Genomic DNA, 23,209 nt, shown 5'->3' on the forward strand with positions numbered 1-23,209 from the left:
TATCTCAGCAGGATAATTACATGGAGAAAAAATAGGTGTCCTCTAAGGACCTCTAGTTTGTACTTTCCCTTCCCTGATCCTGATGGGTTAAATTGGAGGCAGGCGGCAGAATTTCTGGAAGCAGTATACTAGCAAGCTCTTAATTGTCATCTTTGAAAGACACACAAAAAAAAAAAAAAAAAAAAAAAAAAAAAAAGGGGTTTCTATAGTTTGCAATTGAATGGCATGCAGTGTTTGATTTGCTTGAGATGAAAACTTTTCACTGGTCTTGACTTAAAGCACTTCCCTTAAGGAGGCATTCTTCAGTCTCCCGGCTCTGCTGTGATGGTGAATTTTAAGCAGTAGCAGCGTGGCTGGTCTCTGCTGTTTCCTGGCTTTGGAGGTTAGGGTAGGAGGGCATGGCAGCTAAACCTGCATATGCTAAACAGAAGGGCAGTTTGACTTTGGGACTCTGGAAACAAAATGGAAAAATTTGGTATGTCTTAATCTTTTTTTAATTAGTAGAGAAATGTTTGAAAACTCTGTCCTTCTAGTAACTATAACTTCCTATGTATTGTACCACTTTTGTTGTTTCTAAGGTGCATTAGTGTCCACGTCTCTTGTCTGTTGGTCACTTAGAGTAGTATGGCTTGACTAAAGGAGCATCAAGAAGATGACTTGTGGGACATGCGTAACATTTCTTTGGCTTTTTAGTTCCTGGAATAGCATATTGTGTTAAGACCATGAAGAGAGGGACAACTTTGTCTTAGACTTGTGCAGTGTTTTGTACAGTGGAGTGATGCTCTAATCGTGTTGATGAGGGCAAGGGAAAGCTGTGACTAAGCTAAGCCGCGCATTATGTTACTTGAAGAAAAAAAAATAGTTGTAGCGTTCCTGCATTTTGTTTTACATCTCTGCACACAAGTTGATACTGTATTGCTGTGAAAAAGCGCGTGCACACATCAGTGTTTCATTCACACCACGGGGAATTCTGAGTTGGACTCGAACAGAATAGCTGTTTGTGCGTTCATCCTGTCCCTCCTCCACATGTCCTCGTTCCCTCTGCTGCTTCATCCTTCGTTGCAGAGCATTTGCTATTGCGAAGAATAGCTGAGGAAAACTACTTAAAGGGAATGATTTCCTGCCAAAATTGTGTAAGAAAACATGTGGGCAGCTTAAAACTATTTCTGTTTCAAAACCAGCTGGTGTTGTGCATTTCAGGCCACTCACTTTACTGTGTTTTATGCTCAGCAGCCCCAGTGGATGATAGAACAAATTTGTGTGTCCTTTTGGTGATTGTAGACCTGATGCCTGAAATGCATGTGTCGGAGTATGTGCAAGAGTGATCAGAATTGAGAATCTGAGAAGAATTTGGATTTTTTTAACAGGGACAATGAGAAAGAACTATGCAGCTTGGGTGAAAATGAGCAGTAGTGCTGCTGAGCATCATTCATTCATTGAGAGTAGTGAAAATACTGTTCATCTAAAATGGTTATCTTTAATTTTTCAATATTTTTTTTTTTCTAGGCTTTTATTCCCTGGTGTTGTCTTACAGGAGAAAAATGGTTCTGGAGGGAGTATAGGTTATACACAGTGGGCAAAACAGGCAGACTGGAGTGGGAGGCAAACAGCTTTTATTTCTTATTGTGCTGGGAGAGATGGATGTCTGCCATTGACATGTCTTTTCCTCTGAAGTAGATCTTCATTTTTCTGAGTGCAAGCAAAGAGACAGCCTGCTGCCATGGAGGGGATGGACAGCGAGGCCTTAGGACTGTGTTGTGTGACAGTATTTTTTTGTAGTACACAACAGTTTTTCTTCAACCTCTGATAGTATTTTGGACTCCTTGTTTTGATTTGTCCCCTCTCCAACGTGGTGGCAGAGAGCTGGTGGGTCCTGCGGCGTGCATGCCTCACCTGAAGCTGAGAAGATCTCTGCCACCCTTTGATTCCTGTGCTTTGTCAACCCACTGTGCTACTACCACAAAAGGCAGTTTTGCTGCTCCGAGGTTGGTCTACCATCCTTAAATTGGCAAATTTCAAGTTGGCTGTTGTTACTGAAGCTTTATGCTAACTTTAGTATCGGCTTCTATTAAAAAGAGAAAATGAGACGCTTTGGGGGGAAACAAGTTTTTTACTGCTCAGTGTGTTCCACTCGGAAATGCGGTTTTTGGTATGCACCTTCATTACTGAGCAAGTGATTTTGTAACAAGTCCGTGATGGTTATGTACAACGGTATCGGTATAACTGCCACAAGCTTTTCTTAGGCCTTTTAACAGCTGATGTAATGGAAGCATGCAGTTTGTGATCTGTGTTAAGATAAGCCCTAAGCACTTTAACCAACATGTTAAAGTAAATAACTGGAGTTCTTGCAACACAGTACCACTAGTGCAGGTTTGTGAAAATCATCTGAAAAAGCCAAGACGTGTTGTGCCTCTTCTGGACAGGTAGTCTATCTGTACTGCTGCTGGTTCTCCTTCTTGAAGGGCAGTTGGTTTCAGGCAGGACACGTTCAAAATACGACACTTCTGCTGTGATTTCTCCAGGAAGCAGTTCGTGTAGGTGCCTGGTATATATTCTTGATCCTGACCAGGAAAAAAGAAAGGAGGGAAAGAAAAGCTGTGCTTGTCTATGTTTCTTACTTGATGGTAGTCTGATGTCGTACGAGGGTTTTAAATGCTTTGAGCCGCAGCCTTTGGGTGACCCCCTCCAGCTGTTCTGACTGAGGAAAACTCTCCTGATGGTTTTTAGACATGAGAGGGAGTTCGATATGCCACTACAGCGGTAGAACTGGAGTTGTTCATGCAGCAGGGAAATTGCTTTTCCTTAGTTTTGCTGGTCATTGAACAGCTTTGTGGTTGGGACGGGAAAGTCTCTTAAGCATCAGGTTTGTGTGTATCCACAGATCCAAGTTAAGTAGTAGCGTTTTACAGTACACTGGTGTGATGGACAGAGCCTTTTAAGTGTGTGTTGGGTTTGCAGAGGTTGATCGTGCTTAATCCTTTGTTTCTGTTCCTGTTATTTCTCTTGTCTGGTGATCTGATCAGTCTACATATCTTGGTATCTGTGTTTGGGGATGAAAAAACGTGGACAAACACGGATCGCTTGCCTTCTGATGTTAAGCAAATAGCTGTTGACTTAATAGCTTGTCTGCATGTCAAAAGTTTCAGGGAGTGGAGGTCTCTCTGTGCGTGTGTATTGTGGCCAGCGCAATAGAGGAGTCTGTCTTATGTTTGGAGGTTTTGTCGGATAAATGAGCATGCGAGCTGCCCTCAGTTTGGGGCTTAAGTTTGGCTTTAACATCAGAGTTGAGCAACACACAGAAATAAGTCAATTGACAACAGTCAGGGAACAGGAGCAAACTCCTGGTGGGAATTGTAGCTGATTTACCACCACTGTAGTCGCTTGCAAATGCAGGGAGGAATGAAGCCAAGCTGACTGGGCTAATTTCTGCAAGACTGAGAAATGCTTTCTGGCAGATTCAGCATAGCAAATCTGAAGCATCTCTTCGTGAAGACTGGGAAAGTCGGTGGTTTCCCTCTTTTTAGCCTTACAAAGGGAGCATGCTCTGTCAGTGAAGACTCCTGTGTAGTAGTGTTGGGGGGGGCTTTCTTTTTGGAAATTTATTTTGAATGGGCATGGGATTCTGCTGTATTGAGAGATGGGAGGGTGGTCTTGCCTACAATTGACAGGAATAGCTATAAATGCCTCCCCTCTTTTTTTTTTTTTTTTCTCCTCCTCTCAGAATCTGCATAGTCTGCTAGGTTCAACAGCTTCCTTGGCATGGAGTAGAGAGAAGCTGCTTTGGGTCATCTGAGGCCTGGCCTCATTGCGAGAAATAAACGTGTGTTCAGATATGAGAACTGTTCTTGTATTAACAGGCTTCAACTATGCTATTAGAAAATCTGGGTGAAGGCAAGGCCCCACAGCACTGTTCCTGGGTAGAGCTTTATTGCTGCTAGCTTTGTCTACATAGCAGTTACGATGTCGTGTTTCCATTGTTCAGCTCTGCTGATCTACAGTCCTTAGAATAACAGCTTGTTTCAGCTGGAAATGGATGGGTGTGCACAGTTCTGAACTGAAACTTCAACAAAATGCATCCAGCCAGTGCAATGGAAGAGGTGAAAAATATTCCAGAATAAGCGCTTGTGAGAAGTTGGCCCACCTTTAGTTGTGCTAAGCTGCTCTGAACTCCCTCGTCAAAGGATTAGTTAAGGGTCTTGATCTGTTACAACAAAGCCTGAGAGTGACAGAGAAACCGCTGCTGATTGAGCTGTGAAAAGAAAGCTCAAGATAATTCTCCTTGAAGACTCTTCGGGCAGCAAACATGCAGACAAGCCCCCTGAAATTAACCAGCAGTAAAGATAATAAATCACCATTGGGATTTCAAGCCTGGCTTTTGTAGAGATAGCAGAGATGAAACAATGCATTCGTGCTTTTATCAGCTCAGGATTTTATTTTTTTTAGTTTTCACCTTTTCCTTAGGTGTTATTTGAAGTGAGGATGTTTCAAGGTTCTTAATCAGTTGATGTGGATCTGTCAGTATAGCAAGGAACTTCATCGGGGGCTTGGAAGTGCTTGTGTTGAGAATGCATCCATTAAATCTACCCTTGGAGTGTATAGTCGAGGCGAAAGGTGAGTCTGGTGGAAAAGGAATGTGCCTTTCCTTTACTGTTAGAGACTGTTAGAGAAGGATTTTCTCTTCCTTGTGAGCTCACCTTCCTTAAACAAGGCTTAAGAGAATAATTAGTCCCTTGAAAGTAGGGCAGTGAGGAATAGGATGTAACAGTGCACAGCAGGACTGCTTGGTCTTTTTTCGGTAGTGCACACTTTGTTCAGAGATGCTCGTGTTGCTGTGAGTCGAGGTGCTCTTCAGGTGAACATCCAGAATCTTCTGTCAAGAGCAGACTGACGCTTAATGTGCTACCCAGTTTCTACATATTGAATGGCAAAACTGGAAAGGCTCTGTTGGTCTCTACTTCTTGTGTCCTCTGTATTCCTTAGTTCTTACTCCCAGATCCATCGAAGCTGGCCATGTCATGATTAGGGGTCAGTCTGAGTCTGCGGTGATGGGCCTCAGGTTGTGCTTTTAGTGCAAGCTTATCCAGAGAGATGCAGAGTCCTTGAGCTGTCCTTCAGCAGGAGGAGAGGTGGGGAAACTCTAAAATGCCATTTATATAGCTGTGAAGGCTTGTCTTAACAGAGCTTGTGGTGCAGTTCGGATGGAGAATTGGCAAGGTGGTCAGAGGCAGCGTAACCCTTGTAAGCTTTTTACAGCTGTAATGAGTGGGCTCTGGTTTGCGCGGCCCTGTAAGTAACTTGCTAAGTAGCTTAAGAGATGCTTACCTCGGATACTTGAGAGAGAGTCTTAGGGGGCTGCAGTTGTTCTTCAAGTGTGACATTGGGGGATTTTGGCCACGAGGGGAGGGGGTGATTCTGAGAAGCTCAGTTGCATTATCTCTTCATGGTTGTTATGTGTTCCCTTTATTGTGTCTCTCAGACTTGTATTATTCGGGAAGACGTGACAGATTACTGAGTAACGGCAGCAAAAACTGCCTGCGTAGGGGCTGGCTTTTTAGTATCCTGCAGTTGTCAGGGTTACTTTGCAGAAAGCCATTTCCTTTTCGTTTTTGTGACAGTATGGGAACAACCTTTGTTATCGGTGTTACCTGTTTGTCAGCGGCTTTGATGTAGACCACCACATCTCAGGGTTGGTTGAGAGGCAGCACCAGCCTAAATGACTTATATACTGTCGAGGAAGTTTTGCTTCTATGGTCAATTGTTTCCAAGCCCACTCTAAAAGAGATGGTTTCTATCAAACGTTAATATACAGCTTCTTTCTGGGGCTTGAAGGGAGAGTGAAGGTGCGTACCTGTGTTGAAAGTGGTTGGCTTGGAAATGTGTCAGCTTTTTAAATGTTAATATGAAAGTATTGTATAAAGCTGAGCGTTCAGAAGCATGATGGCAGGCAGTTTTAGAGTAAGGGTTTTGCTGATTTTTTTTTTTTCCGGGGGAGGTGTGTGAGTGATTTTTTTTTTGTGTTTTGTTATTTATGACAGACTAAAACTGGTAGTTTTTTCCCCACATAAATGTGAAACTGGAGCAGGGAACTTAATAAGGTAATGAGTTGAGGTGTAGTTATTTTCATGTTGGCATCACATTTTTCTCACACGAACGATTGCAGCTGAATACCAGTTAATGCATAAATTTTTTTAATGTGGAGGTATACAAAGTGTTTGGAATGAAGATGTGAAATGGGAGAAAAATATTAAGCTGAAGGTTTTTTTCCCTTGTAGTTTCACAACCTTCTTGTAGTTATAGATGTCAGTCTGCTCGTCTGTCTATTGTTTGCGATGCTGGGGATACGGACTACAGCGGAGAGGAGAGCATTTGCCTGTGAATACATCAGCACCTGTCTCGTCATCAGAAACACACTGCAGTAATAATGCAGGTGTCCCTGCAGCAGAAACTCTGTCAGTGCCAGTTACGAGGACGGTGTTATGCCATTTCAGCAGCATGGGCTGTTACTCTTCTCCCCGTTCTCCCTCCTTCTGCCTTCCTAATTTTATTTTTTTTTTTTTTAGCAGCAGCGAGAGAAATGGTGTGTATAGGTGACGGAATAAAATGGAACAAGATACTGTTGAGATGATTCAGCTGCCAGACTTAAGTATCTGCTGAGCAAGGCGTTTTGGTTTGGGGAGGGTCATTGCATGTTTGAAAGACAGCAGATCTGATGGTGTATCCCAGATAACTGGAAGCAGTCCTCCCTGAATGGGGAAGAAAGACTGCTGCAAGACTCCGTGTCGGCAGTGAAAAGTGCTGCTGTAGTAGCTGGTAGGGCAAGGGAGAATCACACGGCTCATTCCTATTTCAAAATAGATTTGAAGAAAAAAAAAACACGAAACCTGCAAGGCTGAAATTGAGTAGGAAAAATAGTCTGCTTCACTTGGCTTCTGTGTACGCTTTCCCTTTCAGGAACCAGGAAGCTGATGCTTACCTAAAGAAAGTGGTCTTTTTTGTAAATATCGGGTAAACCATCACTTTCACCTCAGAGCTATGTCATACAAATTAGGTGGCCATGATGTTCAGTTTTGTTGCCACAAAAACATCACGCAATGCCAGAGGCTTGTCTTCAGTCAGGTTTTGAATGGGATTTTTAATATAATACATTATTAATGCTATGAAGATCTACATCTTAAAATGGCTTGAAACCTGTGTTAACTAAATGGTAATTTCACCTGAACGGAGGTAGCTGTAGATGAAAAGGTAGAACCATGCACTTGGCTTTTATATTTAGTTTGATAAAGACAAAATCTATTCCCACTGTTTTATTTCAAGACGTGTGTAAATTGATAGTGTTGTCTTGATGTTTCGGATCAGAGTATTTTTCCAGTGACTTTCAGCTGAGATGGGTTAATGTACTTGTGAAGAGTAAGAGGTGACATCTCGAAGGCTAAAAGGTAGCAGGGTATGGGAGAGCAGCCATGAAGTTCTTGCTTTAGTATGAGACATGTGAGGGGCTGAAAAAATTTCCTACCTTTTCTTACACTGAGCTGTGATCAGGAAGTACAAAAGCTGCTGTACCTTCTATGAGTGTTATGAACTACCTTTGGAATAACGAGTGTTTTGTCTTTCTAAGACTGCAGATGATTTCTTGACACTTAGAATTGAAAGCTGCATGGGAAGGCTTTGATAGCCCATTAAGGTTAAAACCCCAATGCAATTTGCAGAGGTTTTGGGTTGTCGATTTGTATGTTAGGTTTTGGATGCCGAAGTGAAAAAACGGTGCTTGAAATACTTGGCCCGGTTTGCCGCATTCCAAATATATCGTTGCTTTGTTTTGAGTCACTCTTACCTCACAAATCCCTTGAAGTGTGGTGAATGTTTAGATATAAGATATTGAAAATACTCAGCAGTGTCGTGCAAAGAAAACTTAACTAGTTATTAGTCAGAGTCAGACTTTGTTCTTGCACTGGGAATTTTGTTTTGTTTCCTCTTGCGTGTTCCCTTTGCAAGGTAATAGTATAAAAGCTGCTATTTCTGTGTCAAACAGACTTGTGGAATATATTCATGAAATGAACAGTGGAAAATATTTGATTTTTAAAGAAACACTCACAAAAATAGTATGAAAGGTGGAGATGATTTTTTTTTTTGTCGTCTTTTGATGCAGTATCTTGCAATAACTTGGAACAATTTCCCAGTGGTCCCCAAGGCTGGGGATCAGCAGATGCTCACTGGAACGGATCAGTAGCTAAAAATACTTGGGGGCTATTTTTCATACAAGAACGGGCAGAAGAAAATCCTGCTGGGGCCCTGACGCCAGGCGGCAGGGGAGTTTGTAGGCTGTGGTGGTTGAGAGAAGGTCCATCTGTGCCAGCCTGGTGCCCCCTCCCTGCCCGGCCAGGCCTGCACGTTCCGTGCTGTACGTCTGGCTCTACACATGGGAATGACACTGGCTGTAAAAACAATCTGTTGTCTCCATGAGATGAAGGACAGGGACAGAAATAATTAGCTCTCTGCCATTGGAGGTGTGAGAGCTAAAACCGTTCCGGAGCGCAAGCTGAGATGATCTTGGATATGAGTTGCTAGAGCGTAAAGGGAATGTTGTGCAACTGTTGCGTCGGGCTCTGCTGTTTACATCGGGAGTTCCTCGAGGAAATTGGGATTAAAACTGCTCACTGCGTGTGAGTCATTTTAGCTGAGAAAGTGAAGAACCTGAAGCTTCCTTGCTCGTCAAGCCAGTAACTTGTCAATGTAGTGGGACTAAGTTTATTGACTGACTTGGTAACGTTGTTTTGGTCTGACGGTGGCTTTGAGATACCTGACGGACTTGAAAATCCTTGTTAAATTTCGCAGTGTCTTTAAAAACATGCCGCTGCTCTCCAAAAATTTTGGATCTGAGAAAAATCAAGTGTTACAGCACTTGCAAATTGGCAGTAAGTCCTTCTGTACCCCAGTAAGAAATAAGGCAAAAGGACTGTCGGTTAAGGTTGTCTGGAGGTGCGGAAGTTCGCTACGTGGCAATAGTCACTAGCTGTTCCTTGTACGCTAGGTTTGGCGGAAAGCCTTGATTCTCATAGGATCCACATGGCACCCTCTGGGTATCAAACACAAAAGGTTCAAGTGCCAAGCTGAAAATTTAGGAAGTTCTACAATTGTAATCAGTGGCTAGTAATATGACACAAAAGTCATGGGAGTCATCTGACAAAAGCTGGCAACCAAATCTGCTGTTGGATTGTAAGCCTAGAAAGTAGGGGCCGGCTCCAAGAATAGGGAAAATATTTTTTTTTCATTAATGATGTTTTTGGGGCCTTTTAAAACCCCTGTCTGAGCTGGTGTGGTTCATCCAAATCAGGTTTCAGATGCTGCTGTTTACGGGGCTTAAAAACACTGAAGCTTAAAAACATTTCATCCTATTATGTTAATGAGTGCGACTTCTATTTCACAGCCTTCCAGATCTGTTGTTTGCAACCTAACTGCTAGACGCTTTAACTGGATTTCACTGTTTACTCGATACTTTAGGAACTGTTTACTACTTTTATTGAGCGTGTCTTCATGTAAGGCTTGAAGACAGAGCAATATTATGTTGTCTCTTCTTCTTATTACAAACAGTGCCTGAAATGCAGCTAGGAGTTCGTGCTGCTTCCAGGAAGATGTTGCTGGATGTTTGGCTGTGGATGCTCTTCAGGTTCTTAGGAGCAAGCGTTTGGGCTGGGTTAATGACACCCTGTGCCTAGATGTACCATACAATTAAGCAACTGTTTGCTGCCCTCCATCTCTGTGCGTGCGCTTTCAGATGGCATGTGGTACAGTAATATGAGGCTAATTATTGTAATTTACATGGAATGTAGGGTCTTGGATAGTTACTCGGTGTTAATTTCTGACTAAATGCTGGAGAGCGGTAGCACGGAAGTACTATGTGAATGCAGGATGGCCTTCAGGAGAAGGACTATGGAATGGAATCGGCGAAATGGGCTCTTGGGTCCTTGAAAGCAGCCGGGGAAGCTGGGATGCAAAGGAAAAAATAGCTTTTAACAGCTTTTTCTTAATGCCCCTGGGTTGTCCTTATAGCACAGCTGTGATTGAGGAAAAACTGTAAAACAGTGATAAAAAAAGATGCTAGAGATGCTCTGTAGATTAATGACCAGAGCTATTCATGGCAGCTCTGTACTGATTAGATGGATGAATAATGGGCTTTTGTCATTCTGCAGTAAGGGCTGTAGTAGGTGGTGGATGCTGGAAACAAACTGTTTTCTGCCATTGTTCAAAAATTATTTTTTAAGTCTTTTTTTGTTTTGTTCTCTATGATTGGTAAAGTTTAGCTAATCATAAAGCTCTCTGGTAGTGTTTTTGGGCAACTATATTGATGTAAAGTGTAAATAAATAGTGTTAGATAACTAACTAGATGTAAATGGTAGATGTTAGATGTAAATAAAAAGTGTTAGATACGCATGAAAAGGGGGAGTTGAGACACTGAACCAAGTGACATTTTCAAGGTACCAAAGTCACTGGTGTAACAAAAAGGCTTAGCTCTTGGGTTCTTTATTGTGTAGCGTCTAACAAGAATAGAGCTTCTTATCAGTGCAGGTGTGTGGTATCATCGGAGTTGAATTGTGTTGTGGTCAGATGTGTAGTACTGTTTCTTATGTTTAAGGGTTTTCATACTAAATTGCCAGTGTGTGGCAAATACTTGTGCTGAGAGTAAGATTAGAGTTGCTGTCACTTCAGGCTTGTAATGTTAATTTAGGTATCGTATACCAATTTTGGTAGTGGAGAGACTTTACTAGCTTGATACCTTACTTGGTGATGTGCTTCTAGAGGAGGTGCTTGGTGTTGACGACTGGATTTCTATCTCATAAGTGCAGAAAATGTGTGAAGAGACAGTTGTTTGTAGGTGGTGTGTATCTTCCCACCTCCCCCCCTCCCTGCCTGGCCTGACATAAAATTAGGAACATGCTAATGTGTGTTCACCCTTATTAGTACTAAAATTGAAATCAATACCAAATCAATTGAAATCAAATTCAAGTCTAATGCATGGAGGGGTATTTTTGGTGGTTTGGTGTATTTTGTGTGTGTGTGATGGAAATTGTGGAAAGAAGTTATTGACCTGAGTTTACATCTGTGTGTGACCATGTGGAGGTGTCTGTATGGATGTGGAAGACACTGGTATGGGGATGTGGGGTGATGTTTACGTCAGTGTGTTCACGGTGGGATGTATGCTGATGGTAGTTTTATATGCGTATCGCTTGACGGTGAGAGGCTGATGGGGTTTGAGTTAGCGTCAAGAACTGGATTATGTCTCTAGTTGATGAAGCACCACATGGTGGCAAGAGCCAAGTAACTCAGTTGTGTGCTAATTTTTCTGCTCTAACCTGGCATTTACTAAAAAGTACGTTCAGTGTCTAGTATTTGACAGTCAAAACATAAAATTGCTGCTGTCTTGCAGGGCTGACTTCAGGGTGTATAGGTGTGACTCCTGGTGGATCAGCTTCTACCTGGTTGACATGTCTGTACGTCAAGGTACCAGATGGCAAAACAGTACTAAAAAAGCAGAAGTACTGTTCTTAACATAAGAAAAGACACAGCCCTGCCTGCAGGATAGTTTTTGTAAAAAGTCACACCTCCTCGTTCTGGTCTGGTGAAGAGGAAATCGCTTGATGTTACGTTTCCTACTTAATAGAGAAAACCAAAGGAGCAGACAGATCCCTCTGAGGTTGGAGGAGCAAAGACCAGGTGGAGGTTTGAGTCTGTGTTTCAGGAAAGGGCAAGAACAACAGGCATAGGGCTGTGGGAGTGCGTGCACATGGTGGCATGCCTTGCGGGAGCCTGCGAGCGTGCAGGGGGACACGGCCAAAAGGGGTGAGTGTGCAGGACCCAATGTGATGTTGTTGCAAAGCTCAGCTAAGTGGCGAGGAAGTCATCTTTCTAATAAGAGGTGACAAAAGCACGTAACATAGAAAATTTAAGTTCAGTCTAGTATTCCAATGCTTGGAAAACTGAGAATTACTCTTTTGCCTAGAAAAATACTACTCGGAACATATGTTAAGGTACTTGTAGCATGAAATTTCCTTGAGGTTTGGCTTTATACACATGTTAATGCTGCGCTTTTCTAAGCCATTTTTTAATTTCTCTCTACAGTTGTATTCAACGCATCAAAACGGTATGCTGTTCTGTTTGAGAGTAGTCAGAACTCGGTGATTTTGTTCTCCTAGCATCTTTTTGATTGTAGAAGCATCAAATACACTAGAAGTGATTATGGGCAAAGTAAACTTGGGCAAGTACAGAGCATGAGATTTTTATTGCAGGATGAGAGAGGAGGAGATATCTTGTAAAAGGCCTTCTGTTGGGGACTGTCTGAACAATGGGATTATGTCAGAGTATTGTTTGATCGGAGAAATGCTGACTGAGAACCCAGATTAAATATTCTGATATGTAAGGTGGAGCATTTGTGCACTATTCTACACGTTTTTTTAGTTAAGGGAGATGAAATACATCTGAAGACCATCAAAGGAAATGTCTGTTTACTTGGCCTGGTAAATGGAAATGCTTTGTCTTTAGTTCGTAGCTTCTGTGAAGAAGGCAGTCTTTTCTGAGAAACGAAAATGGAATTTTCGCTTCTACCAAAATACGATGTTATTCACTGCTGTTAGACACCGTCTTTTATCACTGTCACCCTGTATGGTATTCTGTGTCATGTAGAACCAGCTGAGAAGACAAGACTGTCCATATAATGAAACTTAAGCTAAAAGGCAATGGTGAGAATATGGAGGAGCATAACTGGAGGCTTGATGAAAAGTTCTACAAGCCGCAGGTTGAAGATCTCTTCCTTCTGCCTTAAAAAAGGAAAATGAGCTTTATGTAAAGTGATAAAATAGTCTAAATTGGTTACTTAAGCTACTTTATTGAGATGTTCCTCTGAAATGGTTTAAATGACAGCACATAATGTAAACATTTTCAAAATTTTACTGCAAGAGAAGTTCTGTCCTGCTAAGTCGTGGTTGTCTTGGTGCTGTATTGTTTGTCGGTGAATTGCTTTTTCTCCTCCTTCTCCTTGTGTTATAGTTGGTTTTTTAATCATAGCACGATGATATTCTTAGCTGGAAGGAAAATGGGAAATTTTTTCCACTTGAAACTTAAACTGCATAAAAGGCGTAATTTGAGGGGACAAGATATGAGTGGGGAGAGACGTTTTCATATTTAGACTTTTTTCTTAGCAAATACTTCATAGTGTTAGGAATAACCGCAACCAGCTGTTAAATATCTCACTCGGATGAGATTTTTTCAGGTAGTATAAGTAGTAGGGATTTTAAATGAGTTGGTTGAGCCAAGAATCCTTCCGACTGCTCAGTTGTTTGTCTTTCCAGCGGTGAAATCTGTCGCTTGGCTCTCCCTTGCTGCTTGCTGCAGCAGGCTTTGTCCTCTGGAAGAAGACAAACAGCAAGTCCTCAGATGAACCAAAACCGGCCTAAAAACGGCCTTGTGGATGCACGGAGCAGCGCTGGCAGCGACCAGCCAAAGACCATGGCGAGGCAGGAGTGAACTGTTCCTTAGGACTGGGGAGGAAACTAGGAGTTGCCTTCACCAGGTTGCCAAACTGGAAAGCTGCAGCCTGTGTGATGGTCGCTTGGAAAGAGCGTTGCAGAGAGGCAGCATGCAGGACTGCAGGACTTCCCTGTTGGCGACGGTTGTTGGCGTCGGAGGCACTTCCATCAGAAGTTGGAAGTCATTCCCTTCAGCTTGCTGTGTTTGAAGAAGGGCAAAGAGACTTCAAAGGAGTGGAAGGAGGCTTCAAAGATGTCTGTGAGATGTACACTTGTGTATTGCCAAAAGCTGTCTGACAGGAGGTTTTGTTTATCGACGGTGTGGTTGAAGTGATACACTGAAGTCATTTTGAAAGTAGTTCTCAGCCTACCTTCCTAAACCAAGCAGATGTTTAGGTTCAAGCTGTATGATGTCCCAGTAAGTTTTGAGCTGGAAGCAGACTGCGGAAGAAAAAGCCCTTGTGTGAGCTCTTCACTTGGGACAGGAGAGTAGATGGGAGGATGGAGGGAGGCCTTTCAGGAGTCCGGAGATTATTTGTTCACTCATCTAGTTTATCTGCCCACTTAGATTCTTAGGGCATTTATCTGCAGGAATCTGAACTTGTGATGCTCATGAGACTGCTTTTAAACTTTGGAGACACACATGAACCTTAAAACTAATTGTATTTCTGTCTTGCTGAACTCTATTCTATGTGGAAATAGATGACGGCTGTACTACAGACAGTAGCTGCCTTTATCCAAAGATCATTTAAGTTTTTAATCGTGTTGTAGGGGTGGCTGACACATGTGGTTTGTTTGCGCGGCAGATTAGCGTTTGGATCGATTTTGGTTTCAGTTTGGTGTTGGTTTTTATTTTTCGATTTCTTTTTTTTTTTGAAGGTGTACGTTTTAAAGGCTGGTGATCTTTGCAGGGGTTGTTAAAACTTGATCTTTATAATCTGTAATGGTTTCATGGCTAGTTCATAGCTGAGGGGTGTGTTCGTGGAACTCTTAGAGGAGTGTCTTCTCTAAACTACTTGTCCCAGTCTTCCTTCAGCAGGCAGAAAAGCACAGATGGATACGAGGGGTTTTGATCTCTTCTTCGATTTCTATGTGTTTGCACCACCAAAACCAATGGAGAGTACAGGGAAGTAGGATCTTTAGAAGAACTTAGACCACTCAGCATCTGTTTTCTGAAAAAGGCAGATAAAATGGGTTGCACGTTCTGTAGGTAATGTTTTTAATTAAATGTTTTCTTGAGAAAGATTCTGTGAAACTCTCGTGTGTTGCATTTGAGCTGATTATATCCGGAGCATTTTGCTGGTCCTTTTATTTTTTTTGAATGTTGGATTAGGAGACATCAGACTTGAAAGAAGTGAGATAGCTGAGAGAATTTTACTGCAAGTTGGAAGAAGATAGTCGACACTAAAATAGCGATGAATTAGTTTTTCTGGTTTTGTGTGCTAGTAGGGTTTAATGCCATTTGAGCGTAGTTTACTTCTTTGAAAGATGACTGGGTTGTGTGAAACGGTATAATTCTCTTTTTGTTATATGTATCTTTGATTCTTGAAGAGGGGAAAAAAAAAAAAAACAGTGAACCAACAGCTTGCATAGAAAATGATAGCAGCTGCTACCTTTAGGCCTTCTGGAGTGATATCTGTTCTTCCACTTTCCCTCCCTGTGTTAAGTTGGACTTGAAATCTGTAGACTGCGGTGTGGAGATGTGAAGTCCATCTTAAACTTTTCTAGTATATCGTGTGGCTTCTAGTCACAAAGCAAGTGGATAATATGATAAAAGGTTCATTCTTAGTATGTGACTCTGGAAAATCTCATTGCTTCCATTGATGAAATAATGCCCTTTTGAGTCAACTGAGGATAGTTTGGCTAATAATTAAAAAGCAAATGCTTAAGTGGTATCTACAACTGTGGGGTACTTTGTGTCTTAAGTACATTTTGGTCAATTTTCTCATTCTTAAACTAGATTTGTTATTTTTCAGGTGGAATCGTTTATCTTGGATCAGGATGATCTTGAAAACCCTATGTTGGAAACAGCTTCTAAATTGCTTTTGTCAAGTACTGCTGATGGTGCTGACCTGAGAACAGTAGATCCAGAAACCCAGGCAAGATTAGAAGCTTTACTTGAAGCTGCAGGTAAGTACTTGTGTCCCATACAGGTTTAACCCCGAAGCTCTTACACATGAGACCCTACTGGAACTGCTTGCATAAGTCTAATCCATACGAGCATGATACACATGCAGAATGTAAGGCGGTGTGAGCTTCGCAAGGTTGTGCAAGTCACAGAAGAGAAAGAAGTTCATGAAAGCATTTAAAATCTTGGAAAATTACATTTTCACGTGAAGGCTCTGCTTCTAATCAGATTCCTCCAACTCTTGATAGCTGAAAGCCTGAGTAAAAATCATACCCGACCTTGACTTTGCAGCCTTCTATCAAAAAATAAAATGCCTTATGAGGCCTTTTTTTGTAACAATTACCGTATGAAAAGTTTTGAGTTGCTTATATTCAGTAGTTGTCTATAGTTCAAAAATAATGCCTTCTGCGGATCAGAGGGTTTAATACATGTGCAGCACCTCTGAGTGCAGCTTTTAAATCAGTGTTGTAAACAGTCAATCCCTTCATTTTGGAAGCTGTAGTTTGTTATGTTGGGGATGTTTCTGCCAACAGATTTCATAGGCTCAATTTGAACTTCTCTGTTTTCTCCTTTTCTGGCATGCGTACCAATTTGTTGTAAATTGGAATGAAAGGAATAGGTAAGCTGTCTACAGCTGATGGTAAAGCATTTGCAGATCCTGAGGTGCTTCGCAGACTGACTTCTTCGGTCAGTTGCGCGTTGGATGAAGCTGCTGCTGCACTTACCCGGATGAGAGCAGAAAGCACAGCAAATGCAGGGCAGACGGACAAGTAAGCCAAACTTTCTACTTGATTTTTTTCAGTATTTTGCTACTTCTAGAAGCAGTTCTTCTTGCTGTATCACTTTTGATTACAGGGTGGTGAAACTCTTAATCAAGTGGAATTAGTGCCAAGTTATCACCTGCGATTCTCCTGTTAAATATTCCTGGACTGTCAGGTCTTGCAGTGGGGAGTGAAGCAATTAATACTGTTTAGAATTCCAAAATCACGCTCTGAGTAATTTAACTTCACCAACTATAGAGACAAGATGTCCAAGCTCTTAAATAGTATGGGCCTTAGAATGGGCAAATCCAGCAATGGGCCATTCAGTCATAGCATGAAGCTAGCTTTGGGACCAGAAAATACCCCCAATCTGTTTTGGGTTTGGTTTTTTTTTTTTTTTTTTTTTTTTTTTTTTTTTTTTTTTTTTGAGTAATTCAGAGGGCCTTTTTAGTTGAGGAAGGAAACCAGCCTTGAGGGACAGGAGCCTTCATGGCAGTCTGGGTAGGACCTTGGACAGAGCCTCGGCCAGGACACGGCTGCTTTTTTAACTGGACTTTGTCTTACTGGGGTGTTTGTGAGGGAAAGAAAAAGAAGGTTCCCTTCCAGGCTGTTACTAAGCTTCGCTACAACAGGAACAGAGCGTCAGTAGGAACAACCAAGTGCTGCTGTCCTAGGTGGCAGTTTGTTCCTTCAGTACTGAGTAACTCCAAAGAAACATTTCTTCGTGTGATCAGGGCATATGAAGAAGAGCAGAGCAGTTTGGGGTTATGTCTGCTTCTGTTCTCTCTGCGTCCCTCCCTGCCTCCAGCTACCTCTTTCCTTGTGAACAGTGGCTGTTGCCAAAGTTGTTTGGATGTGGGAAATGCAGTCACAGATGTATTACAGAAATAATTCTCCGTATATTTAATATTGTGTCTGGTGGCACAGATTTTATTGTATCCAAGACTCCTATTTACAGGTATAACTTAGTCATTGCTGCACCAATACAAGCTTTAACATCATGAGTATTTCAAGAATTGCTCATATTCGCATTGAGTTATATGGGTTTCTGTCAACTACCTTATTTTTCCATTCACTTTTGAGTTAGCTCTGTGTTGACAGGACTTCCTAAATGGAGAAGAGATGAAAGGGCAGTGGGTGGGGTGAGGCCAGTAGTCTTGGATTTATTATTTTTGGTCCAATTATTTGGAGCAGAATAGAGAAGTATGTCAGACGAATTGTTATTCTCACAAAGCAATGACTGGTTTGGAATGAAGACAATGTAGACAGAAGACCATCTGAGGGATTGAAAATGTGCTTCCAGTAGACCCTTTTTTGACTGAAATAGAATTGGAATGATACAAGTGAACTCATGGAGCGACACAAGAACCGCATGTATTCTGACTTAGGGCTTACCAAACCAGGAGAATTTTACTCTTCCGCTTGATTGAGTTAGGGCCACAATGGAAACATCGGATTGCGTTCCTAGATTCTGGGGTTCTCAGCACAGGACAGAAGGGAAGTTATTGATTTTGTTATAGGAGAAGACAGATCCAGGTGATTTGTTTTAGTTTAATTAATAGTTACAGTGCTCAAAAAAATTAGCTTTGTTAAGACGAACAGGCTGTTGCAGTGTCCTCTGGTCCAGGGGCAAAAGAAATGCAAATGCAGTGCTGGGCAGTGGTTGCTGATTTGGAAGGGAATACTCATGGTGGTGTACTTACCGTGATTTAATAAGTTCTGCTTTTCTTTGGACCTTATTTCAGAAAATGAGTGGGACAAAACCTGTGTTTTCAAACTGAAATCACAAAGCAGGAATAGGCTGAGACTGTATATTACGTTATAATTAGTAATGTAAACCAACAGTGATTTGTTTGCAGTGCTATATGATGAGCCTTTCAAAATGGAAAGTTATTACTTACTTCTCAGATTGTTAAGTGATTACCCAAAAAGGTTTGGTACTTTTGTAGGACATCGTGCTGGGTGTATAGCGCTGAGACAGTGCATCAAGTCCATGAATGTGTCGTCTTAACATGTTCTCTCCTTCAGTTGTAGATGTTGTGGAATTTGGTAAACTAAATGGTCATCCTGCAGGTGTTTCTTTTGTAAAGTTCTGTTAAAATTTACTGACAGGAGTGGTTGAGTATGCACATTACTCAGTTTTCAGAAAAGTTATGTTGAAAACCTTAAGTGTAAAAGTGGCACCTCTTTAATTAGCAGTTGGCACTTTTTCAGTTTGTGTTTTCTTTTTTTGTTGTTTTTTTACTCTGCACATAGAGCAAGTATTTCAAGCATAGTCCATTCTCACTTCTAAATGCTTTCTATCTTATTAGCCGCAGCTTGGCAGAGGCTTGTTCGGAAGGAGATGTAAATGCTGTGCGGAAGTTGCTAATTGAAGGACGAAGTGTGAACGAGCACACAGAAGAAGGGGAAAGCCTCCTTTGTTTAGCCTGCTCAGCAGGATATTATGAGCTTGCGCAGGTTGGTTTTAGTATGTGTGTATTGTACAAAAATAAGTGTTGAATTAATGTATTCCAGTCTTACGCACCTGGAAGGTGTTGTAAAGGTAGCGGAAAATACGAGTTAATGGGAAAATGAAGACTGATAGGTAAACTGAATGTTGCGACTGAGTTCTTTGTGCTTAGTTCTCTAAGTGTTTCACAGAACTGGGTGTTGGTGAAGGTGAGGGCTTTGTGCAGCATTTCAACCATCTTGACACACTGGTTTGTCACTTGCCAGTGTTGTTGATCACCCTTCTGTTCACAGGTTCTTCTGGCAATGCATGCTAATGTAGAGGACCGTGGTATTAAAGGAGACATAACGCCTTTAATGGCTGCTGCTAACGGTGGACATGTCAAAATTGTCAAGTTGCTGCTAGCTCATGGTGCTGATGTGAATGCACAGTCATCAACAGGTAAATAAATGTGTTCAAGCTTGTTGAAAATGACTAAAAAGCTGAGATTTCCAGTGTGTGGGAAACTTTGTGTGGAAAATTGTGGGGAATAGCTCTCAGCTAAGTAAAGCAGAATACTTCTTCGTGGTTTTACTATCTAGCTTCTGCTTTATTTTTAAAATGAAGGTATAAAATATTAGGTGGTTACAGACACATACAAAGGTAGTTAATGTCAGTTAGTAACTGAAAGGTATTTGTGTACATAGGATTTGTTGTCACATTATTTTAAGCATAGTTGGGGAAGTTTGTGTGTACATAGAAAATGATTTGGTGTCAGGTCTAGGAAAATAAAGGAAAATAGTAAACATGAGAATGTGGCTCCCTTTTTTATTCCCTTGTTCCCCCCTTTCTCATGACAGTTTGGTAGGCATTTGTGTTGAAGTGACAAATGGGGAAATTTTCATAGTTTGTGGCCTTGAAGTGGAGAGATTTTGTGTAGTCAACAGTCGTGGACAAAGTGAGTTCTGACTCAGAATGATGAGGATAGTTGGGATACCAGAAGACACCTTTTTTTTTTTTTTTTTTTTTTTTCTTCTTCAGTGAAGTGGTTCTGAGCAGTAATACTGCTTTGACCTTTAACTTTTTTCAAGTTATTTTTCGTACAGGCAGATTCTCTGACTGTTCTGTTCAGATAAATGTTTTTGTAGTTTTTCCCTGGAAGTTGTTTTCATCGCTTTATGAAGGCAATGGGCATTTTTGAACTAGCCCTATAGAGCTGTTTAAGACATGATATGTCCCTGCTGATGAACGGGAAAAGGCATGGGGTTTTATGATGGAAGCTGGGATAAATTGGGATAGAAACGGGGGAAAAAAGAGAATCGATACAGTCACCAGACACACAGAGATCTTCAGTCTGTCAGCACTGAGCTACTTTGGGCAGTTCTTGCTTTTTTCCCTTGAAGTTACTGGTCTGTAGCCTGAAAAAAACCCTGTTCCGTAAGGTAGCAATGAAATGGAGTATAAGTTGAAGTTCCAGTGTAGAAATGCTATCGCGTTGTGTTTTCAAACCTTCTTCTTGTGTGGCTTTAGGCAACACAGCCCTTACATACGCCTGTGCTGGGGGCTATGTAGATGTTGTGAAAGTACTGCTGGAATCGGGCGCCAGTATTGAGGACCACAACGAGAATGGTCACACTCCTCTGATGGAAGCAGGCAGTGCCGGCCATGTGGAAGTGGCTAGGGTGCTGCTGGAAAACGGAGCAGGCATTAATACGCATTCCAATGAATTCAAGGAGAGCGCGCTTACGCTGGCTTGCTACAAAGGTACGGTACCAAATTCCATACTTGATACTAAGGTGTAACGAGCGTGGGTGCAAGTAAGGCGCAGAGAAATTATTTAATTTTAAAAGACCTAGCACTTGAAAAACATGCAGAATGTAGGATCTTGCCTTTTTGGTGTCAGTGCTTAGGCAACCGGCCTTTTTTGCCTCCCTTAGAGTATTAGACAGCTATCTTGCATCACCCAAGCAAGGGATGAAGATGTTTAATTAAAGAGGCCAAATGTGCTCACACAGCTGAGCAGTTGCTGTTATAGTCACTTAGGACATGTTTTATTACAGCTATTAGAGTGGCTCTTGGCATCGTAGGGTAATTGATGTCGGTAGCAGAGGTACATCTGTGGCACCTCAGTTGAAGACGGTCTTAGTCTTTCGTTTATGATTCTTTTAGCTGCCTTAAATTCTTGGTTCACTGTTGCTGGATGTTCTCTTAAGCTATGGTAATTGTCTTTGGTGGTGGCTGTCAGAGCAAAGGCTGTGAAAGAGCGGAGTGGGACCCAAAACATTCTTCCTGAGAAAATGTGCTTGGGCTCTGAATCCTGAAGTGAGGCTGGAAAGCAGAGATGAAAAATTAAATGTCTGTGCTTAGTCAGTCTTTTGCTGTGATAGATGGGAGAGAAGTGAAGATATTCAGGCTTTTATGTGTTTCATTTGATCTGTATATGATTTGTCCGTTTTGTGCGTTTCTGTGTGGTTCCAAATCTCCTGTTTAGGGCATAAACAGAAGCTCCTAATTTTCTCGTGTTGCTTGCTTCCTGTAGTAGAATGGCATGTGATGTTTGAGACCAAGGAGGTCACTTAACTTCTAAATAAAGAGAGCAGGGAGAAGAGGCGATGTGGCCTCATACTGGGCAGTATCGGTGCTATTCATAGTGTTGGTTGCTAGGTGTAGTTCTAGTTTTAAGGTTTAGCTGTGGTCATGTTGACTTGGTTTTATACGCTGGCATATTGTCTTGGTGGTGACTGGACAGTGAAGTTGCCTGGATTTGGCACACATGCAGGACTAGGTTAATTATAGTCACGAATTAATGGACTGGTTGAGAGCAAATAGTTTCAAAAAGCTGCTTGGCGTCCTTACTTTTGGAGGATTCTTAAAGATGGTTGCATACCTAAGAGTATGCTTGGAAGCGTGAAGTTTCATCTGCTTTGTATGTTTTATGGTCTGAGGGTCGGTGTGAGCTCAGGGAGTGGTTATTGCCATTTATCAAAACAGTAACCCTAAGACCTTAATGTGAAGCAAGTAGAGGTGACACCCCAACAAAAAGCCAACGTTCTGTTGATGAAAAAAAACACAAATATCTTCACAGAAAATAAATCACCCTAGTAAAGCTTCTGGAGTGTGTGCTACTCAGCTCTAATGTCACCTCAAGGAATGCATGTAGTGCAGACGTGTTTTTAGAAATGAAGTGAATTGGATTGTATTTATAGTAACTATGCTGTTAAGCTTCTGTGTGCATTGAATGCACAGATATGAAGATGTGTTTCAAGTCTTTCATGGGATTTTTTTTTTAATGTAGTAATATGGCCTTACACTACCTTCATTATGTACCTTAGACCCTTCCTATGACTTGTGAAATGCACTTTCTAAAGTAGTTCTTATCTGTTCGATATTTTCTCCATACAGGTCATCTAGAAATGGTGAGATTTCTGCTGGAAGCTGGTGCAGACCAGGAACACAAGACAGATGAAATGCATACTGCTCTTATGGAGGCTTGCATGGTAAGAGACGTATGGCTTGAGCAGTCATGCGTATGTACTCTCTTCGCTTCCTGAAGATAAACAAAGGGATTCCTTCTGGTTTCCTTTCGGTACAGACCCTAACTCTGTGATGTTTGGGTTCTCCTGTGTACCTGATGGCCCTTTTGCAGAAGAAATTGGGGAGGGAGATGACAGCAGGGGAGGAATACCTGGTTGATAAACAGTCCGTCCTTAAAAAGCCAAATTGAACTCCATCCTCTCAGGGCTGACAAAGTAGTTGAATTCTTAAAAGATGTCAGGTGGAACTTGCATCACGTGAGCATTAGCAGGAGAGCTCTATTAACCCATCCTCTGAATAAGTAGGTTTCTGTATGTCCAGCTGCACACTGTTTTTTTTCCCTGAAGTGGCAGAAGTCAGTGGGTAAGGCTGTGCTCATGGTCCCACAGCAGCTTCTGTGGGCTCCCTCTCTCCTTCTGTTGTTACAGGTCACTCGCTCTTCTGATAGTTGTGGAGGGCTGGTTTGAAACACATACTGTGGTGACCGCAGTTCAGAGAAGTTAACGTCTTCAAGAGATAGCCAAAAGTAAATAATAGCGATTTATTTGAACAGAATCGTTTCTTCTTGGCTTTGTCTAATTTTGCAGGCTTATAAGTGAGCAATTTTGGTTTATGGTGGGAAAATTCCTTATACAGGAGTCTCCAAATGAAATAACTTGAAGTGGAAGATTGTCAGTGGCTGTTGAAATGCTAATGGGCTTAGCAGTTCTAATGGGCTTAACATAGGCTGCGAATATGGTCCTAACCTGGCTATTGGAGGCATTTAACGTACCTGTGTGAAGTTTAAGGAGTTTGGAAGCTGAGTTCCCTTTCAGTGTGGGTGCTTATGTTTAGGTGT

General features: G+C 41.8%; 1 protein-coding gene across 1 annotated transcript in view; it reads left to right on the top strand.

The window, feature by feature from the left end:
- The window catches only part of ANKRD17 (ankyrin repeat domain 17), a 92,412-nt gene that overhangs the window by 28,383 nt on the left and 40,820 nt on the right, over window positions 1–23,209 (top strand). Inside the window, exons 2-7 of the mRNA XM_082483031.1 lie at window positions 15,494–15,647; window positions 16,259–16,415; window positions 18,719–18,866; window positions 19,152–19,299; window positions 20,368–20,601; window positions 22,240–22,334. Coding sequence (XP_082339157.1) covers window positions 15,494–15,647; window positions 16,259–16,415; window positions 18,719–18,866; window positions 19,152–19,299; window positions 20,368–20,601; window positions 22,240–22,334 — 936 coding nt within the window. The remainder of the gene's footprint in view (window positions 1–15,493; window positions 15,648–16,258; window positions 16,416–18,718; window positions 18,867–19,151; window positions 19,300–20,367; window positions 20,602–22,239; window positions 22,335–23,209) is intronic.

Source organism: Vanellus vanellus (assembly GCF_965231255.1).
Source record: "Vanellus vanellus genome assembly, chromosome: 4".
NCBI classification, from domain to species: Eukaryota; Metazoa; Chordata; class Aves; order Charadriiformes; family Charadriidae; genus Vanellus; species Vanellus vanellus.